The sequence below is a fragment of the Lutjanus erythropterus genome, chromosome 1 (genome assembly GCF_056507025.1).
Source record: "Lutjanus erythropterus isolate fLutEry1 chromosome 1, fLutEry1.hap2, whole genome shotgun sequence".
NCBI lineage: Eukaryota > Metazoa > Chordata > Actinopteri > Lutjaniformes > Lutjanidae > Lutjanus > Lutjanus erythropterus.
This window is the reverse complement of record NC_139317.1, coordinates 6,345,421-6,363,800: the sequence shown is the minus strand read 5'-3', so window position 1 is coordinate 6,363,800 and position 18,380 is coordinate 6,345,421. Positions and strand designations below refer to the sequence as shown.

General features: G+C 41.3%; 1 protein-coding gene across 1 annotated transcript in view; it reads right to left on the bottom strand.

Annotated features, from left to right (window-relative positions):
• The window catches only part of prmt3 (protein arginine methyltransferase 3), a 79,841-nt gene that overhangs the window by 15,763 nt on the left and 45,698 nt on the right, over positions 1-18,380 (bottom strand). The window contains exon 13 of the mRNA XM_084731661.1: positions 13,134-13,220. Within this exon, the coding sequence (XP_084587787.1) occupies positions 13,134-13,220 (87 nt within the window). The remainder of the gene's footprint in view (positions 1-13,133; positions 13,221-18,380) is intronic.

Sequence of the window (18,380 nt, the reverse complement as noted above, 5' to 3'; positions counted from 1 at the left end):
CTTGATTGCAGTTGATTATTTCCCACTTGACCTCTGGCATGAATGGACGGATAGCGGAGGTGACAATGGTTGGCACCACTGCCTGGACCTGCCTTACAGTAATGGGACCCTTCTGGCAAATGCCAGATTGGCTGGTTATTGATTTCTTAGGTTCAGAAAACAAAAGTACTTGAGTAGATTTAGGTAAAAATGGTTAAAACAAGTATATAACTTGATAAGTTCACATATACATCATACTTAATATCCCCAAAACATGATCCTTTTCTAAACCTAATTCATTTTTGTGCATTTATTTTGAAAGTCTACCCGGATATTGCATGTTTATTATTAACTTGACTGTAGAGTCATGCACGTCATTATAAAGTCAAAACTGATGTCTCTAAAACTTTATACTTGATTAATACATGGTTTATAAATCATATCAACATTTTTGAATGTTTGTTAACAGTACAATAACATTACCTAAAGTTTAACTGACTATCAGTTTACCATTTATTAATGATGGTTATTATACAGTCCTACTAAATTCAGATTATTTTGCTTGCCATGCTCACCATGTCATTTTTGTGTGTGTATGGGTGTGTGTATAGTTTGGAGAACTGTATTAGCTTCCCTTTTACAGATACAGTGGGTACTGATGTGACTCATGTGAGAGCTGTGACTTCCTTCAGCCTTCTTTCCTCTAAAAACCGACTCGGCTTCTCGTTTAGGCTGAGTCAACAGCAGCTCCCATGTGCTCCCTCTCACCTCATCTGGGAGACTTGTCACTGGACAAAAGAAATAAATTACGAGGCAGCCGCCAACAACATCGAGGCAATTTTGCTGACAATAAAAAAAAAATACATATCAGCTTGGTACATGAAATTAGCAAAGGTGGCTGTTTTGGTGACAGTGTTGCAGCAATGTGAAAACAGCACAGATGTGGAATCAGTTAAGGAAAATAAACACTAATGTGGTCCTTTTGGTCTGACTGGATGTCAATATGTGTTCATCTGAACAGAGCTGCAATGATGAACTGATTACCAAATTGGTCGCCAACCATTTTGATAATTAACCGATTGGTTTGAGTACATCTTTTTAAGAAAAAAAGTCAAAATTTTCTAATTTTAGCTTCTTAAATTTGAGTATTTTCTGCTTTCTTTACTCCTTTATGACAGTAAACTGAATATCTTTGGGTTGTGGGTAAAACAAAACATTCAAAGAAACTTTTCACTATTGTCTTACATTTAACAGACCAAACAACTAACCTGCAACTTAGTTGCGGCGCTACATCTGAATAATACCATCCAAGGGAAAGGAAATTAGACAACTGACAAATCTCTGCTCTCAGGGAGTCCATTATCACGCTGATAAGACTGAGTCTGAAGCTTCATTAAGGCTTTTTTAGGTCTTCAACGTGACCAGAAATGACAGATTTCTTTCCCCTCAGATTGGATTTTTATTTCAACAAAAGCCTGCATGGAAATGTAGTCTTACTTTTTAAATATGCCATCTGCCCAGTAAGGAAATACAAAGCTATAAATACAACTGAGTGAAAACCAATTCACCCACCTAAAACAAACTGAGGGAAAGTCCAGGGCCAGAGTGCCTGTAGGTGACCGTTAGATATGTGAGGTAAAAACCACCCCCCAGGCTTGTTTTCCTCCCATTTCTCCCCCCACTGGAGGAAGAGAGGCACTCTATCAATCTCAGGCGCGCACTTGTAGTGGCAATGATGCAGAACTAATAGCTTTTAATCCTGACGCAGCTGACAACTTGGAGGCCAGCTCTCTGAGACAAAGAAGAGCTGAATCAATGCAAGAGAGGGAAAGAGGAAAATAGAAGGACAGAGGAGGGGAACAGGAGGGAAGAGAAAGGTAAAGACAGGAAAACAGAAAGAAGGAGGAAGTTAAAGGGAGGGAAGGAACAGGAAAGGGAGACTAACTGGAACATAATGTAAAAGCTGAGGAGGAGGTTCCTTTTTTTTTTTTTTTTTTTACAGGGTGTGTTTTTTATTGGTTTGTATCACTCGGAGAAGCAAAATCTGCACCATCTCTTCACAGCTTCTGTAAAAAGTCTCCCAAACTGTATCTAAATATTTTTTTTTTTCAACTAAAACTGGCTGAGAGAGATCTTTAACTCACAATGCATCCATGTACAGTACACACACACATGCAGGCTTGATAATCACAATGCCGTCAGAAGCTGTGTTCGACACACTCCCCGCGCCGAGGCTTCAATCAACCTTTATCGACTCAGACAGGCAGGGGCGGCACCACTAGCTCACAGCTAAACCGCCAGAAAAGAACCCAAAGTGGATAAAAGAGCATGTCAACCCAATGCAATTATGGCTTTTAATGAACGCTACAGAGACGCTCGGTGCTGAGGTAATTAGGAAATTAGGCGTAATTACTCGTCAGGCAGAGCGGATTCACCTCTCTCAGCCGGAGAGGCAGAGATCATCCTCATCGCGCCTCGCTGATGACAACGCCTCGTAAGCGAGATTGATTGTCACTTGTGCGTCGTGCAACTTTCACACTGCAGCGAGACGGGCAATTAAAATTTAGGCCACAGAGTGAAACTTGCAGAAGCTCAGCGCCTCGCTGCCCCATTAAAATCACATTTGAAAGAAAGGAAAGGAATGTAACTGCCTCGTGCATAAAACACAAGAAGATGTGAAAGTGTTGAGATGAGCAATAAAGACCTTGATGACTCACACCTGATATGGACTGTACCAAGCCGAGCTGATCGCAGGCGTTTACTGCGTTTTGATTAAAGCTGGGCTGAGAGAAGGGAGTTTATCAAACTTCTCGGGGCCCTTTGAGTGGACTTAATGATTTCTTTTATGACACACAATAAAACGGTATAGCAGGATTCAAACTTCCAGATGGGGACTGAAAATTGTTATTCAACAGCAAACTGAGTTTCTGTTCATGGTCATCTATACCGAGAATTAAAACCCCTTTAAAGGAAATTCAGAGATTTTCGTCTAAACATATGATGCATGTTAGAAAATAGTTGCTGAAAACAGGTAAAAAAAAAAACTGAATGTACTTGAAGGAGTTTTTCTTACTCTGCGGTGGCAAAGCAACATATTCCCATAGGATGATGCTTTAGCACGACTGCCTTTATATTACAGTCTATTGGACTTCACTGAAGCATAATGTCATTAGCGTAGCATAGCTCCATTAAGGAATAGGGCAATGCATAAGCGTGTGCAGTTTGTGACTGAAGGAGAACTAGCAGCAGACTAAGTGTTGCGCTGCTCATAGCGGAGCAGAAACTCAGCAGTAAGTTGTCAAGCTGGCAGTAAATGTACAGTTCAGGTTACAGTGTGACAGTTAATAAAAGCTGCATTGCCTGTTATTTCTCAGCTGCTAGAAAAGTGATGAGGGTTTGCCCCAAAGTCAGCTAAGCACAAAGGGCTAATAGTAAAGCTAATGCTAATCCTAATGCTAACCATAACTGTAAATCTATGATGATAAATCTAACAGCAAATGTCGTCTGTAGTTATACAGCTATTTTTCTAATTAAAACACTTGTTGTTAGCCAGCCACTGGTAATCCCACGATGCCTTGGGTTGAGTCTGTCAACCAATCAAAGACTGTGTTCCTGTGTGACAGCACTGATTCTTAGGTATATTAATAAATCAATGCGCTAGGTAATTAACTAGGTAATTAGCCACAGTACGCATCACATGACCATGATATTGCAGTAACACGGTTATCGTCACAGCCCTAACTGAACTGTGGAGTTCAATTGTTTAACTGTTTCTGTTCTGGATTTTTTGGGCGAACCTGAACTATGGTTCGATGATCCTCTGATCATTCATCCCCTGAACTATATAAGCAAGAGTGCATTAGAATTTATCATGAACAGTGCAAGTGCTCGTTTCAGGGTAACAAATACACAATGATTCTTATTTTCAATTGATTATGCAATTAAAACATACCTATGAATAATGTATTCTGTTTCCGCCATATTCTGCCCTACTGTAGTCTTTCACAACTCCTGAGAAAAGTATCAGGTTCTCACGGCTACATCTTCCACTTTCTTCACTAGCCATTTGCTAACTTTGTCTGCTGTTTGGTGCTAAGCAGGTAGCATTCGGTGGCTCATCAGAGGCTGTTATATGTATATGTATATACAAAAAATAGCAAAAACAATACTGTTTAACATAAAACTTATTCCATTAATTTCTAATAATTTCACTAATTCCCTGCCATTATATTGTATCTGACTTCTGCAGGCCCTGACAGATTATGGCTTCTGTATTACAGGACATTGAGGAAGAAGTGAGGGAGAGTTAAGGATGCTAGAGTGACAGACAGAGTGAGAGAGAGGATGAGGAAAGGAAAGGGTAAAATTAAAATATCGAGGCATATACGCACTCCCACACACCAAAAACAGGACAAATCAGAATGAGTGCTTTTCATTTTCATCAGCGTTTAGCCTTGGGCCCCGGCTCTGTCTGTGATAAGTGATGATAGTGGGCTCCCTGACGGCCCACGGAGGAGGCTCCGCTACACTGCAGCTCTCCGGCCCCCATTCTCCGGGAAGAGCGGGGGGAAAATTAATAATTATCATCATGGATAACACCAACAGGGAGCAATTCATCATCGCTCCCCTTTTGCCCGGCTGTGTGTCAGCGAGCCGCGTGGCCCGGCCAGATACTATTATACAACGGTGGGGGGGACACAGGGAGGAGGGGGGGGGCGCTGAGGGGGAGGGAGAGGGAGGGGCGCTGAGGGGGAGGGAGCGAGGGGGCGGGAGAGGAGAGGGCTAATGCGCTTTTGATGGGGTTTATCCAGGCGTGGAGGCTTCAAGCACGACCACCTCACGGGCGGGTTGGTGTGAACCCCCCCCCCCCACCATCTCTCCTCCCTGCCTCTCCACCCAACTGCCGCCAATCCAGTGAGGTGGAGCACGAGTCAGCCTCGGCTGCAGCGCACCTACAGTTCCTCAGCCACAATTCTCTCAGACAAACACACGAGCGACCGCACTGTAACAGAGAAAGAGGGTCCAGATTCACGCTGTGCAAAACCGACTGGTTAGCCGCGCCACTGAGCTTTGTTCAGGTTTTCTCAAGGAATAATAAAAAAAACTGAACACAGTTAAAAGGTGCTACATACGACATTTACCCTAGAGGTCACTGTAGAGCACCAGCATCTCAGATAAAAATAAAATCTTTAGGCTGTGGACAAATCAAGACCTTTCCGGACATCATAAACAGAGAAGACTAAATCACAACAAAACCACTGGGAGTGTGACGTCATTCTCTGCTCAGGATTACAAATGTTTGCTCTGATTTCATGAGGCTGAATTTTGTATTTAGTAATTTTAAGTTTAAAGTGAGAGATGGCAAAGGGGAAAGATGTGTGGTCAGAAAAATGCAATTTTTTTAAGCAAGTGCCAGTTGTGTCTACCTGGAAGTTACTCTCATTTTTTCTCAGTTCATGATAATCACTTATGATAATGTTTTACTCACCTCTGGCTGACTACCTGCCATACTGATGAGTCAGCTCTGGTTGAAGCTAAACAAACAATAGCAAATGCAAGACGCTGGCTTATATCTGCAAGGATCCAAACTGCAAACCCAGAACAAGGTACACACTGTGCACTCTTCATCGACCTGTAGCCTCTACTACCAGGGAAAGTGGCCAATTGCCCTTTTTACTTTTACTTGGACTCCGAGACGAGTAGTGATTTCTGTTGCGCTGAAGTTTTTTGGAAAGCAGTTGGCGGGCCAGGCTCTCTTCCTCGGTCGATGTGACTCCTGCCAAAATCTTTTTGTCCAAAATCTTTACAGCATGTTATCAAGCTGGAGGTCAGCAATGTTGGCGCTACTGACTGCAGAAAATGCACCTGAACTCGCCACTATTCGTAATTTTTTGCTCCCCTGAATGATGTTGTTTTGCCAGAGTTATCAGAGTTCACGAGTGGCATACACAACTTCCTAGGTTTACGAGAAACATTTGAAGGTAGCACTGTTGCACAATATGGTCAACTTTGGTCAACATAATATAAACTTGTCAGAATAATACCCTAGTTTCCCATCAATAGACTTCTTTAAGAAACTGGTTAAAGAGGGATGTTTTCATTGTTTACATCAGCCCACTGGTGGTCCACAGAGCGCCACCTAGTGGGTCCTGGAGGCACTGCTGCTGTGAAATGATTAGATTAAAATTAACTAGTACTGGTAGACTATCAGACTGGAAATCCTAAAAGTCTTAGATATTTAGTTACATGTCCAAAATGTAAAGATCAATCGATCACCTGCCTTGGGTTTCATAATAAACATGTCAACGATGAGCTGATGACCACCAAACCTTTGTAACCATTACAGTTTTCAGTTGTGTGTGGGCTCAGCAAAAAAACAACAACCCAAAAACAGGGTAGTTCACTATGTTGGCATAAAAAATAGAATGCAAAACTGTCCTGTCATTATTCCAAGAAGAGGGAGCCAGCTTGTACGGATCTTTACCACCTGTTAACCCGAGTTTCTCAAAATATTACCCCCTTTACTCCTGACCAAGTCCTTCTCTGTAACTTTTAGCAGCTTCCACATGTTTTCCTGAACATTTTTGTGGTTTAGACATGATGAGGGCTTGACTTGAATATTCAGCATTTAATCCATTCTGTTATTTACATCCCAGTATCTCTGAAATAACTGCAACCAGGTTACTAACCAAACCGTGAAGTTGGTGGTGGAGAGTTGGAGAGCTTCACACACTCCATCACCAAACAGGTGAAAAACTCTTTTATTCATCTGTTAGATCCAGGTTAGAAAGTTTACATTCAAGTATTTGTTCCTTTGTTTTTTGATTTCTACTCATTTTTTTTTTCCTCCAAGGTCCACGTCCCATTTGGGAATAGTGCTCTGATGTACCTGCGCACTTGAATGCCCCCTCCTCCGCAATGTACTGCTGATGTTAAATGTTATAATGATCAGTATTCAGGAATATGAGAATAACATCCAGCTTGACAAGTATCAGAATCCTTAAGTATCAGAATCCTCCCTTTAAGAACATCTCTGCTGATAAATGAGTAGAGGAGAGCGCGTCAACCCTCATATGTGTTTATACCGTTATACAGCATCAGTATTCTGGGATGTACAGCTCATTACGGGGGGTAACCTTTAATGCAGTTATGAAAATTAATTTCATGTAACCACTACTCCTCTTAGTGACTGCTCACAATGCCTTTAGATGACCCTCAGAAACTGATGCCTGTGGCTCATGATGGATGAGAGGACAATAATGAAAGAGAAGAGGTTTTTCTAGTTGAAAAAACTGATCAGTAAAAACACAACTTGTGGCTGCATGGCTGCTGCGCTCCACTGCACGGGTCTCTCTGTGTATGACTTTAAAAAACTGGCTTTAGTCTCTCAGGGTGCAGTTCATCAAGTTACCACTAGATGCTGGATTTAAAAAAAAACTATGACAGAACCTTTGGAAAAGTCCTCAGATTCAGCGTCATCACCAGTGCTGAAGTCACTGACGATCTAAATTCTACTGTTAAGGTTCATGTAGCACGAGAATTTGATCCTCTCTCTCTGTATTTTATGATGTTACTCTGTCTAGTCAATGCATGTAAATGTCAGTGAGTAACTTAAGCCTGTTCTGAAATTAGCTTTGCTAAAGGTCTACCAACTTTTTTTTTTTTTCAGGCAGAAAGCTGCTTGGCAGGGCACTGGAGAGCACTGGGATGAAGCATCTGGCTGTGGGTTTGATTTTTCTTGACATTTGGAAAGATGCTGTCCAAAAAATGCTATAAGGACAGAGGTCCTAAGTGTTAAGTTTACCGGTCAGCCCAGCTAGCTTGTATAACTATACAGACATGTGTGCAAGCGTTTTTTTTTTTTTTTTTTGCTTTATTTCAGAAACTAGGAAATTATGCACAACTATGCTGTTCTGTTTGTGCTTATTTTTACTATTTCAAGTCTGCAGGTAAAGAGCTTAAATCCAACTCTGTGTTCTCTTACTGGAGCCTGTTGAGGTTTCAGGCGTCCAATCCCCAACAAATTATCAATTTCATTTATGTGCACTCATTTCAAGTAAGCACCGCCCCCCAAACCCACTCCCCGCTCTGCAGCCCATCCGTCCCAGCGAGGCGATAAACACTGTATGTGCAGTAGTACTCCAGACACACGTAAACAAACAGTGTACTTCCCCTTTAACTTCTAGGCTGTTGACATAATTCATTTGTTGATTTCCCACCAATCTAATTCTTATTGACAGTCAGTGGATACCCCAACTCTGAATGCAACGTACTGATACACTATTGTGAGTTAAAGAGTGGATTTTTCCATTAACATTTCCCTTCTTAATGTGCTGAAAATCGTCCTTGAAGTTGACGAGTGCCTGCCCTGTCAGTCCAGAAGGCCATTCCCCCCCACACAATTTAAATTTGATGGAAAGCAGGTTAGAGATGGATTGCAGAGACATTTTTCTCCGTAGCGCTACAGTAGCTACATCAGCAGCGGTGAGACGGCGGTGTTAAAATTAATTACAGACAGAAACTTATTCTCTCCTGCCACACCATCAGCATACATCATCTCCAGCCTTTAGGAGGGGATGAGCCATTTTTGCTACCTGTTCTAAGGTTCAGGTAAATGGATCAAAGAGATGTTGAGGCTAATAAAAAAAAAAAAAGAAATGGAATAGATGCCCTGGGAGAATTTGTGATCAAAGTTTTAATGAAAGTTTCAACACATATATATCTGTATATCTGTGTGGCTTCATGGTTTGCAAAAGCAGAGACAATGTACACATGGCGCAGAGCATGTGAGGTGTAAAATGCAAGAAAGGAAAGGAGTGATAAAAAAAAAAAAAGCTAGAGTGAGAGGATTTGTCTTGTGCGTGAACGGCGCAGACGCAGGGGTTGTGCTGTTCATTTAATGCAAGGTTAGGCAGGCTGGGCTGATGAATGGACTGTCGACAGGAGAACAAAAGCAGGCGCTCCATCACAGGACAGGAGGCGCAGCAGCTCTCCCTCACCGATCCCCGAGCACTGGTCCAGGAGCGGTTTACCCTTCACACAGCCTAACCTTAACTACTTCTGAGGAGCTGCAACCGATACTGACTACAGATCAGTATCTTTGTGGTAACATCACCCTGCTCCTGCAGGTCAATAATCCATCTGTAAATCCTGGGAGAAGCAGGCTGAATGCAGGAGAGTATCTACAGTGCGTACAAGTGATCCCTGCACTGTAAAAGCAAGGAAGACCTGAATAAATTGAGTCTGACAGCCTGAGTAAATGATAAATCCTATACATGACATACAAAGACACATATGTATGGTCTTTCATATCAACACACCAAAAAAGGATAATCAGAAGCGTGAAATAGACGGGACGAATCAGGGGAAAGTAATCGCACACCTAAAAACCTATGAAAACTGGAATTACTGCCTCGTGGTTGTACACCTCTGCCATAAAAAAACAAGCATATTTTTGGCAGAATGAAAGAGGACTGATAGCAAATTGAATGTTATGTCACAGTGAAGGTGACCTTTGACCTTTTGGAAAGAAAATGTCATCACATCATCTTTTTTTTTTCTATTACATATTTACGTGTAATATCATAATTAACATGAATTTTTGAGTAATGGCCAAAAATGTGTTTAGTGAGGTCACCATTAGAGATGTGCACAATTAGCTGACATTAGAACTAAACTTCACACCACACGCTGATCAATTTATCAATATTTTATTCATATAAAAAGTCAGTTAACTGCTGCCTCTAAGCTGTTAGCCGCTAGCCAGAGCTGCAGCTCTCACTGATGCCTGGATGTTGTTATCAATAGGACAGATGTGGGACAGATAGCAGCTCATAAAACCAGCACAGTTTGTCAGTATTTTTGATGTAGAGAATTCTAGTAAGATTGAATGCAGGCTGTGTCAGAATAAATTGGCATATAAGTGCTCGACTGTAGCAATACGTAATCACATTCAGCACAGGCACAGACATTAAGCTGCAGGAGAGCAGGGTGCAGCACTGCTAACGTTAGCCACGCTGTGTAGCAGCAACAGTGTTGTTTACCTGCAGAGTCTGTGGTGCTGTTCGGCCTGAAAAGCTGAAGTATTTAGTGATGTCCAACTGTCCTACTGCACAGTGCAAAGTGCCACACATTTCAGCTGCAATGAAAATACAATTTCTCTATTGTAAAAAGTAATTAACTAGTTCAGTTCGACAAGTCAACCAGTCTAAATCACAATGTATACCCAGTCATCATGACCTTTCTAACCTAATCAGTTCATCCTTGAGTCCAAGTGGACGTATGTGTCAAGTTTGAAGAGATTCCCCCCAGGTGTTCTTAAGATATCATGTTTACAAGAATGAGATGACCTGAAAACATAATGCCTCTGGCCACAGCTGTCACCAGTGTGGAAGCATAAAAAAAACGGAGATAATTCAACATAAAGTCAGAAAGGTGCGCAAAAATGAGGCCAATCAGTCCAGTAATATGAGAGATTAGCTGCGGACAAAGTTCCAGGTCCAATGATCACATGGAAGATCCCCTCCAGGTAAGCCTGGCGGGGATCATGATGCATCCTGTACATGAGAAACAAATGTATGTTCTTGCATATCTACAGGCCAACTGAGGATGATCAGAAGTGTGAAATAGGAGGGACAAAGCTCAGAAAAGTGGTCATGCACCTAAAATCATAATAAAATAAAATAGAGAACTGGAAAATTTCACCTCTGTACCCTATGATCCCATCATCTGTTCTGCTGCAGAGGACCCCTAACATGACTGGACTTACATCCTAGAAATAGAAACTGGATGTTTTCAATTACAGAGCAGAAAAGACAGGAAAAATGAGAGGATGTTTACAAATCCCATTAAATTCCCCAGCCTCACCCAGGGAGCACAGGCCAGATAATAACCACCTATTGATTATCCATTAAACCAATACACCAGACAGTGCAGTAACACTGCAGCACAACACAAAGCAGCTCCAACACAATGAGCTTTTTTTTTTTTTTTTTAACGGACAGATCACTTCTCACAGCACGGAGCGTCAGAGCCTGCGGTGTTGAGGCTCTTCTGTAGTCGGCAGGATGGTTCCGCCGGTACCACAGACGAGAGAAATGCAGCTCAGACACCGGAGGAAGTTCAGGGGGAAGTGGGCGGGGGTTGATGGTGGCTGCCGGCACCTCACCAAATAGACTCATAAACAATTCTCCATGCTTTGGTGCCTGTAGCTGACCCTCGCTGAGGACACACACTTCAATTTAGTGTTGGCGGTCGTTGGTCAAGCTGACCTACAAACCACAACTCAAAGGTTCAGCCGGGTTTCAGATGAGTCATGAAATGTCTTTCACAGGACTCGTTATTTTTGTCTCTCATTGATTAACTGTGTTTATTTGAAGTGATGCAAATAAATAATTCTGATTTTCATTTTGGACAAAGGTATATGAATATGGTGGGGATGCTGGTGGTTAAATGGTCGTCCACATCAAGAACGACACCTTTAACAATGACTACAACACGAAAATCCTCAAAGACAAGAGAAGTTATGAGAATTCAACATTCTGTTATGAGAGCTGTCATCTTTTGAGGATAAAATTTATTTATACTTTCCTATGAGTCAACATCAATTTAATAGTATCCTAGCGATTGTCGCAGAGGGCATCAGGAAGTACCAAAGGATCTTCAGACTATTTGTAATGTTGTACTCTATTATTTGAATCCTAATATTACATTGTATAAGCATTTAATAAGACATAGGCTATATCCTGTAATTTCAGGTGGATTTTGATTGGCTCAGTGTTTCTACAGTTTACCAAATTGCTCTGAAAAAGATCCAAACAAAATCATTGTCTTTATAGTTGCGGTGTGGACACTGCCATCCACTAGAGTTAGCAAAGTCTCATTCCCAGGTCATCATATACAGACGTTTGGAGTTGGAAGCTGGCTCTGATTGGTTGTTTTTGTTCTGGCGCAATGGATTCTTTCAAATGCCATCAGGAGGAACCAGAAAAACCTGATTTTCTTTCACATAATATCCATCTTGTGTACTATTATCATGATATAGTGACAGTTTGAGCAACTATGACAAAATGCTAATTGTCACAGAAGTTACCAACTGCAGCTCTAAGGGACTAGTTGCACCGGAAGCAAGCAAACGAAAAACAAACCAAGAAAGGTATCACTTAACCTTTGTTATATGAAGCCTATTCCATTTCTGACAGATTGAAAAACTCTCTTTGAGAAAGTCAACAGGGACATCTCATCCAGAAACTCAGTATAACAGGAGCTTTATGTGCCTTGCTCAAAGGCACACAGGAAAGTACATATATCTACAGTAGGAAAGAGCTATTAATTAACTTTTCTAATGAGTTTGCTTCCAAATGGTTGAAATATTTGAGCTCTTTAAGTCAAAATCTGTAAATAAACTATCATGGCTACCTATTCGTCTTTTTATTTGACAAACTTACTCAGTATGCAGACATTTTGAGACAAGTATGTATAAGTGGACATGACTGAAATGCACAGACTAACCACGTGCAGGAAAGGCGGACATGTTTTTCAATGCAACTTTGAAGTGAGTGTGAGTGTGAGCGTGTTTTGGTGTTTGCGAGAATGACATGGCAAGCAGGCTGCGAACATTCACTATGGCGGGTGACACGTAATTCAGAGTCACATTAGCCTCACCGCTCTGATTCGATTTGAAACTCTATTAAATATCCAACTGACAGACATCCACCTAAACACAGAGACATTATCCATCAACGGGAGGTGACTGATGCCTCCGCTGTTTGTACTGCCTCGTTCCTTTCACACAACATCTATGATAAATGACAGGTGGTAACAGTGGACGTCCAAACTTTGGTTTCAGGTCATTTTTTTAAGACACTGACATTCAACATTTAGACTAAATTAGAAAAAAAAACTCACATAGGAAACTTTTTGGGAGGACAAAGAATATCTTCTACATTACAGCAACACTAATAGTTTTTGCATTTGAGATCTCAGCAACATAAAGTATGACGTGCTGATCTAATATTTCTCATTCACACAGTTTGACTATTTGATCAATTTGAGGCTGAAACTCAAACTTGATCAATTATACAAACTTCTACACAGCAGTATTATTGTGGATGTCTCAGTGTATGAGTGGACAGTGTCTGTATGTGTGTACTTACTGTGCAGTCTGTGGTGTTTGTCATCTTCAAGCAGAAATCTGAAGCAAACTCCAGCTCGGACAAACACACTCTGTTACAGTCAATCGTCTGTAGGAAGTGGAAAAACACACACATCAGTCTGTCGAAAGTCAAAAACACACACATCAATCATACGGTGCACAGCTTCAAACACGAAAGAAAAATACTGATGTCAATATGAACTGTGACCGAGCAACGGAAACGAAGGAAACAACAAAACAAACATGTAATATAAAAGGAGTCTGAGCAGCAGTTTGCAGCTCTTTGTTTTGGCTTGAGAATTTGGACAGAATCCGCAAAAGCTAGTTCTGCCTTTATTTTTTCCTGCATAAACTGAATTTTACAAATAGTCTGCTGTTCAGCTGTGAAAAATTACATATACTGTTTTCTAGATTTTCAACAGGATAACAGGAATTAGAACAATTTATATTCTGACTGAATCATTTTGAATAAAATATCTCACAGCTAAAAATAATTATTCCCTCCAGGCTGCAACACTGATACTTTCTTAGTCTTACGGGGAACTTTGATTTATTTTTTTCTGCGTTCTGGCCGCTGGTTCTATCAGTTACAGCAGCATTGCTTTCTATGTGGAGTTTGCATGTTCTCTCTGTGCCTGTGCAGGTTTCCTCCGGGTGTTTGAGATCAAAAACATGCACGTTAGGTCAACTCTCCAGTCAGTACCTCTGACCAAGGTGCTGGATTACAGCTGGAGCTGCTCCCTGGGTGCTGCACAGCAGCTTCCCACTGCTTAAATGCAAAGACTGACTCTGACTCTGTAATTGTACTTTGGATGTTCACAATACAGTTGATATTTACCTTTAATGCCACTGTTAACTCCTCAACGGCAAGAAAAACCTTGTGCAAAACTACATAAAACTCACTTGCTCTCAATCTGTATGATCACCTGTCTGTTGTTTTTAGTATCATGGCCAAAATCTCATCAATCAAGGTTATTTATTATCATTACACAACGCAGGGTTGCACAAACTGATAATTAGAGCTTCAAAACAACACCTGGTTATAGTATACATTTCTAATAAACTTGGTTTCTTGAGCAGACATCTAAATGCGCTAAACAGGATGCTCTTTTTAACCTATTGAAGAAACAGTCTCTCAGTTACAGGGTGTTTGAGAAGCCAGCAGATACTGTTTACTATTAAAATGACAAACTGTAAAGTCCCATATTCTTCTGCCCTCAGTATGTGTGTTGGTCCACAGCTACACACTGAGCTAAACAGAACACTTCAGTAAAGGCTGAAGACAGTGGATTGTCTTTGATTACCTTTTACTGGACACAAATGTGAAAACAGTATTGGACAACAAATTCTGACAGCTACTGCAAATCAGAAAATAATGAGGTACCATAAAGGTGTTGTAAAAAAAAAAAAAAAAAAAAAAAAAAAAGACCTAGACACAAGAAAACTGGACTCACAGGATACAGATAAAGCTTTAACAAGGGGATCTGGGGAGCAGAAAAATGTTTGACAATGTTTGCTTTTTCAGATATCTGACAGAAATGGTGGATGAAACAGCAAGTGGGCAGCAACTGCAAAAGGGAGGCGAAGTTTCTGTGTGCCCCATGGTCCATTTATTTTGTACATTTAGACCATCATTTTACAAGACAGGAAAGTCTGAGTTTGTCATAGATTTGTTGTAGTTTAGTTTGGTGTGAAACCGTCCAGCAACTGGTCCTTTGATCGGCCGGGAAGCAAAAGAAAGAGCAAAACCCATTGCTCGTGTGACTGCATCCTGGTACAAAACACACCGGCAGAGTAGCTGCAGTGGCTGACATTAGCTTGTGGAGGGAGAAAGTCATGATGTTGCTTACGTGACTGTTGGGTTTGTGGTCTTTCTAATTATGTATCTTCACAGTTTGATACCTCAACAGTTTTATGACAAACAGCGACTTTCTTGATTTGTAAAATAAAATGATCTTTTAAGCTGACAAACATCATATGTGCGATTCATGTCACGTCTCTCTCCATTAACTACAGTAGACATCTTTTCCTAAGTAAGGTCCCATGTAGAGCTGCAACGAATAATCGATTATTAACTATTTTAATAATCAATTAATCAGTCTGAGAATTTTTTTTTACAAAGTCAAAATTCTCTAATTCCAGCTTCTTAACTGTTCATATTTTTTGGTTTCTTTACTCCTCTCTGACAGTAAACTGAATATATTTGAGTTGTGGACAAAACAACATTTGAGGACGTCATCTTAGTCACATTGATCAACATTTTAACCATTTCCTGACAATACTGACCAAATAACTATTGTTAGTTGCAGCCCTAATCCAATGTTCGTCCCGCCTCTCCATTGAACTGAGACAGTTGTGGTTGCTACTGGCAACTAAAAACCCAACTGAAACCTTCTGCTGCTGGTGGAACACACATAGAATTGAAGAGTTCTACTAATTCATAGTTTTCATGTGCATCATGTCCGTGTGGGAATGCCCCCTCAGAGGGCAAAACGTCTTCCGCTGCCTGCCAGCATACAAACTGTACGGTCGCTGTTGTTTCGGACAGTTGTTGTGCGATCCGATGTACTTTGTTTCTACAGGTTCCCATCCAACAAAGACAACCCAGAGAGGAGGAGATTGTAGATTTGTGCCATTAAACGTCCCTCTGACCCCGGGGAGGGCAAACAACGGCAGCCATCAGAGCACACACTTATTTACAGCAATCACTTTACCAAACTTTTGATTAAATTTATGTCATGATGTGATGTTAACTAACAAAATTATGCTGCCTTGTCGTTACCGCTCTAGAACACTGACCACAATTTCTTATCCTTCACCTCCCAAACCGCGGCATTATTGACCCATTCCGATCAAAAATACATGTAAGTGTCTGCACTTTTGTACGCCTTCATCCAGATCGCCAGTGTCTCCACGATACGGATGTAAACATCGTCGAATTGGAGCTCTGACAGGGACGTTAGCGACTCAGATATGGTGGCGGGTGCTGCATATGGATTGCCCAAAACTTGTAGTTTGTTTCCATATCTTTGTTTTTCTTTAGTTGAGAGGTGATCAAAATGCTTGTGGCGTGAAACAGAGGGAAATTTTAGCTGCCTGTGTTCCATCTCTCTGGAGACTCCAGCTTGAACCGCCATGTTGGCCCATTGTTTTGCCCTCCAGGTCACCATTAATGTCAAGTGACTGAAAAAAGGCGACTGACATCAGCACAACAAGCGCTTTGACACAATAAATATGTGTAATCGCTGGCAGGTTTACATGTGGATCAAAGATTGTGCCTTTAAGAGACCATTGAGAGCAGCACGCTAAACTGTTAAAATTATGGCTCTGAACATGAAACACATAAGGCGGGTTTAAAGCAGCTTCAAATGGTTTCAAGTTGAACGTTCCTCAAGTTGAACATTCCCATCTGTTCTCACTGAGAAAAAAAAACTCATTTGTTTTGCAGGAATTTATAATTCCATGAAAGGGCTCTCAATTTTACGGAATAGCAGCCACCCTTAATGGAATGTTATTGGATCGTATCAACGGGAGGCAATAGATGAGAGTCCATGTAATTTGGGCAGAGGGGCTGTCTATTTGTCACTGGAGGGGAGAAACTATCGATTAGAGGATTCAAATTCCATTATATCAAGCTCTCCCCTCATTCATCACATCCACAGATGGGTGGAGGACATGCTACTTAGCAAACAGGCCAACCGGCGAAGGAACCGCACGAGGGTGTGAGAGACAAGAGGGAGAGCATTCATACACGGAAAGATTCAGAAGAGGTATCCGTGCTCTTAGACGTCGGTATGTGCGTGTTTGTTTGTTTTATCTCAGTGTAATGTGTGTGTGCTCTCCCATCAGCCCAGTGAAAACCGCTCTATCCACAGGGGGCTGAGAGTAATGAAGTTTCCTTAAGAGGAACTTAAACAAGGATTAGACAGATCAATCACCCAGCGCTACAGCATCAGCACACGCACACGCACACACACACACACACACACACACACACACACACACACACACACACACACCTACCTTCAGGGCCCTATCTCTCCCTCCACAGCTAACTCCTGCTCTCATTCTCTGTCTATAGCCTAACAGCTTGAGCCCCACAAACTCAATTTCTCCTATTTGTAGCTTCCAAGATCCTTGTACATTAGGATCAGACTGACAGATTGGTTTGCCAATACAGGCACAGCCAATACAGGTGTTAAATATCAGATTTTGGGTCGTTAGTGTCATCCACAAATGACAAAACTGAGTATCCACTCTGATCCATACTGCTACAGAAAAAAATGAGTCTGCACAAAAGGTTAAATCTCAGGGTGACCTCTTGCCAAAACATTTGATATATTTTATTCACATAATCACTGATACCATTTGATAAACGGACATGCATTTGCACAGCTCTCTTCTAGTCTATCGACTACTCAAAACACCTTTACAACTTGCACATATTGGCTCACACAATCACACGCACAATTTGGGCAATTTGGGGTGCAGGACATAAGACATAAGACGCAAACTAGAGGAGCCGGGGATCGAATGGCCAATCTTCTGATTAGTGACCGACCCGAGCCACAGCCGCCCCGTCCTTTTTGTGTCATCTTACAGCAACAAGTGCTGCGCAAACTCATGTGAAGTGTGGTTGTGTGATTTGAATATCTAGAGGCCTGAAGAAGAAACGCTACACAGTTTTTCACCAGAAAGAATCAAAGATTAGAGAAAAGTCTGAGAAAATAATAAGATTTTTTTTCTTATCTTTTATCCCAGCAATAATCTTGTGACCCCTTAAACTCATCTAGACGAAACCCTCAGGATGGGAATCAACGCTCAATCGACATAAATTCTCTTACCAAAAATATGCTAAACACAAATAGAAACGCAACACTGTTTCTGATGTTGAAGTAAAAAAGCTATGACTATAATTATGTACACAAAATGTTTATTTCTCTCAGATTTTGTTCACAAATTTGTTAAAAGTCTGTGTTGCGGTCATTAAACCTAATGGTTATTGCAAAGGTGTGCCTTGGACTTGGACTCACAATAAAAGACCACTCGAACATGTGCAGTTTTATTTTGAAAAAAGACATTTCTTAGGAGCTGAACTACGGCTATCTCACACAGGGCTACAGATAGAGCAAAGTCAAGATCTGCTCTACTATGCCGAAAATTTACTGTAACCCTACCTGGAACAGCCATATTCAAGTGCATCTCTATCTGCCACAAGGAGAAGTGCTCCATCACTTTAAAATCTGAG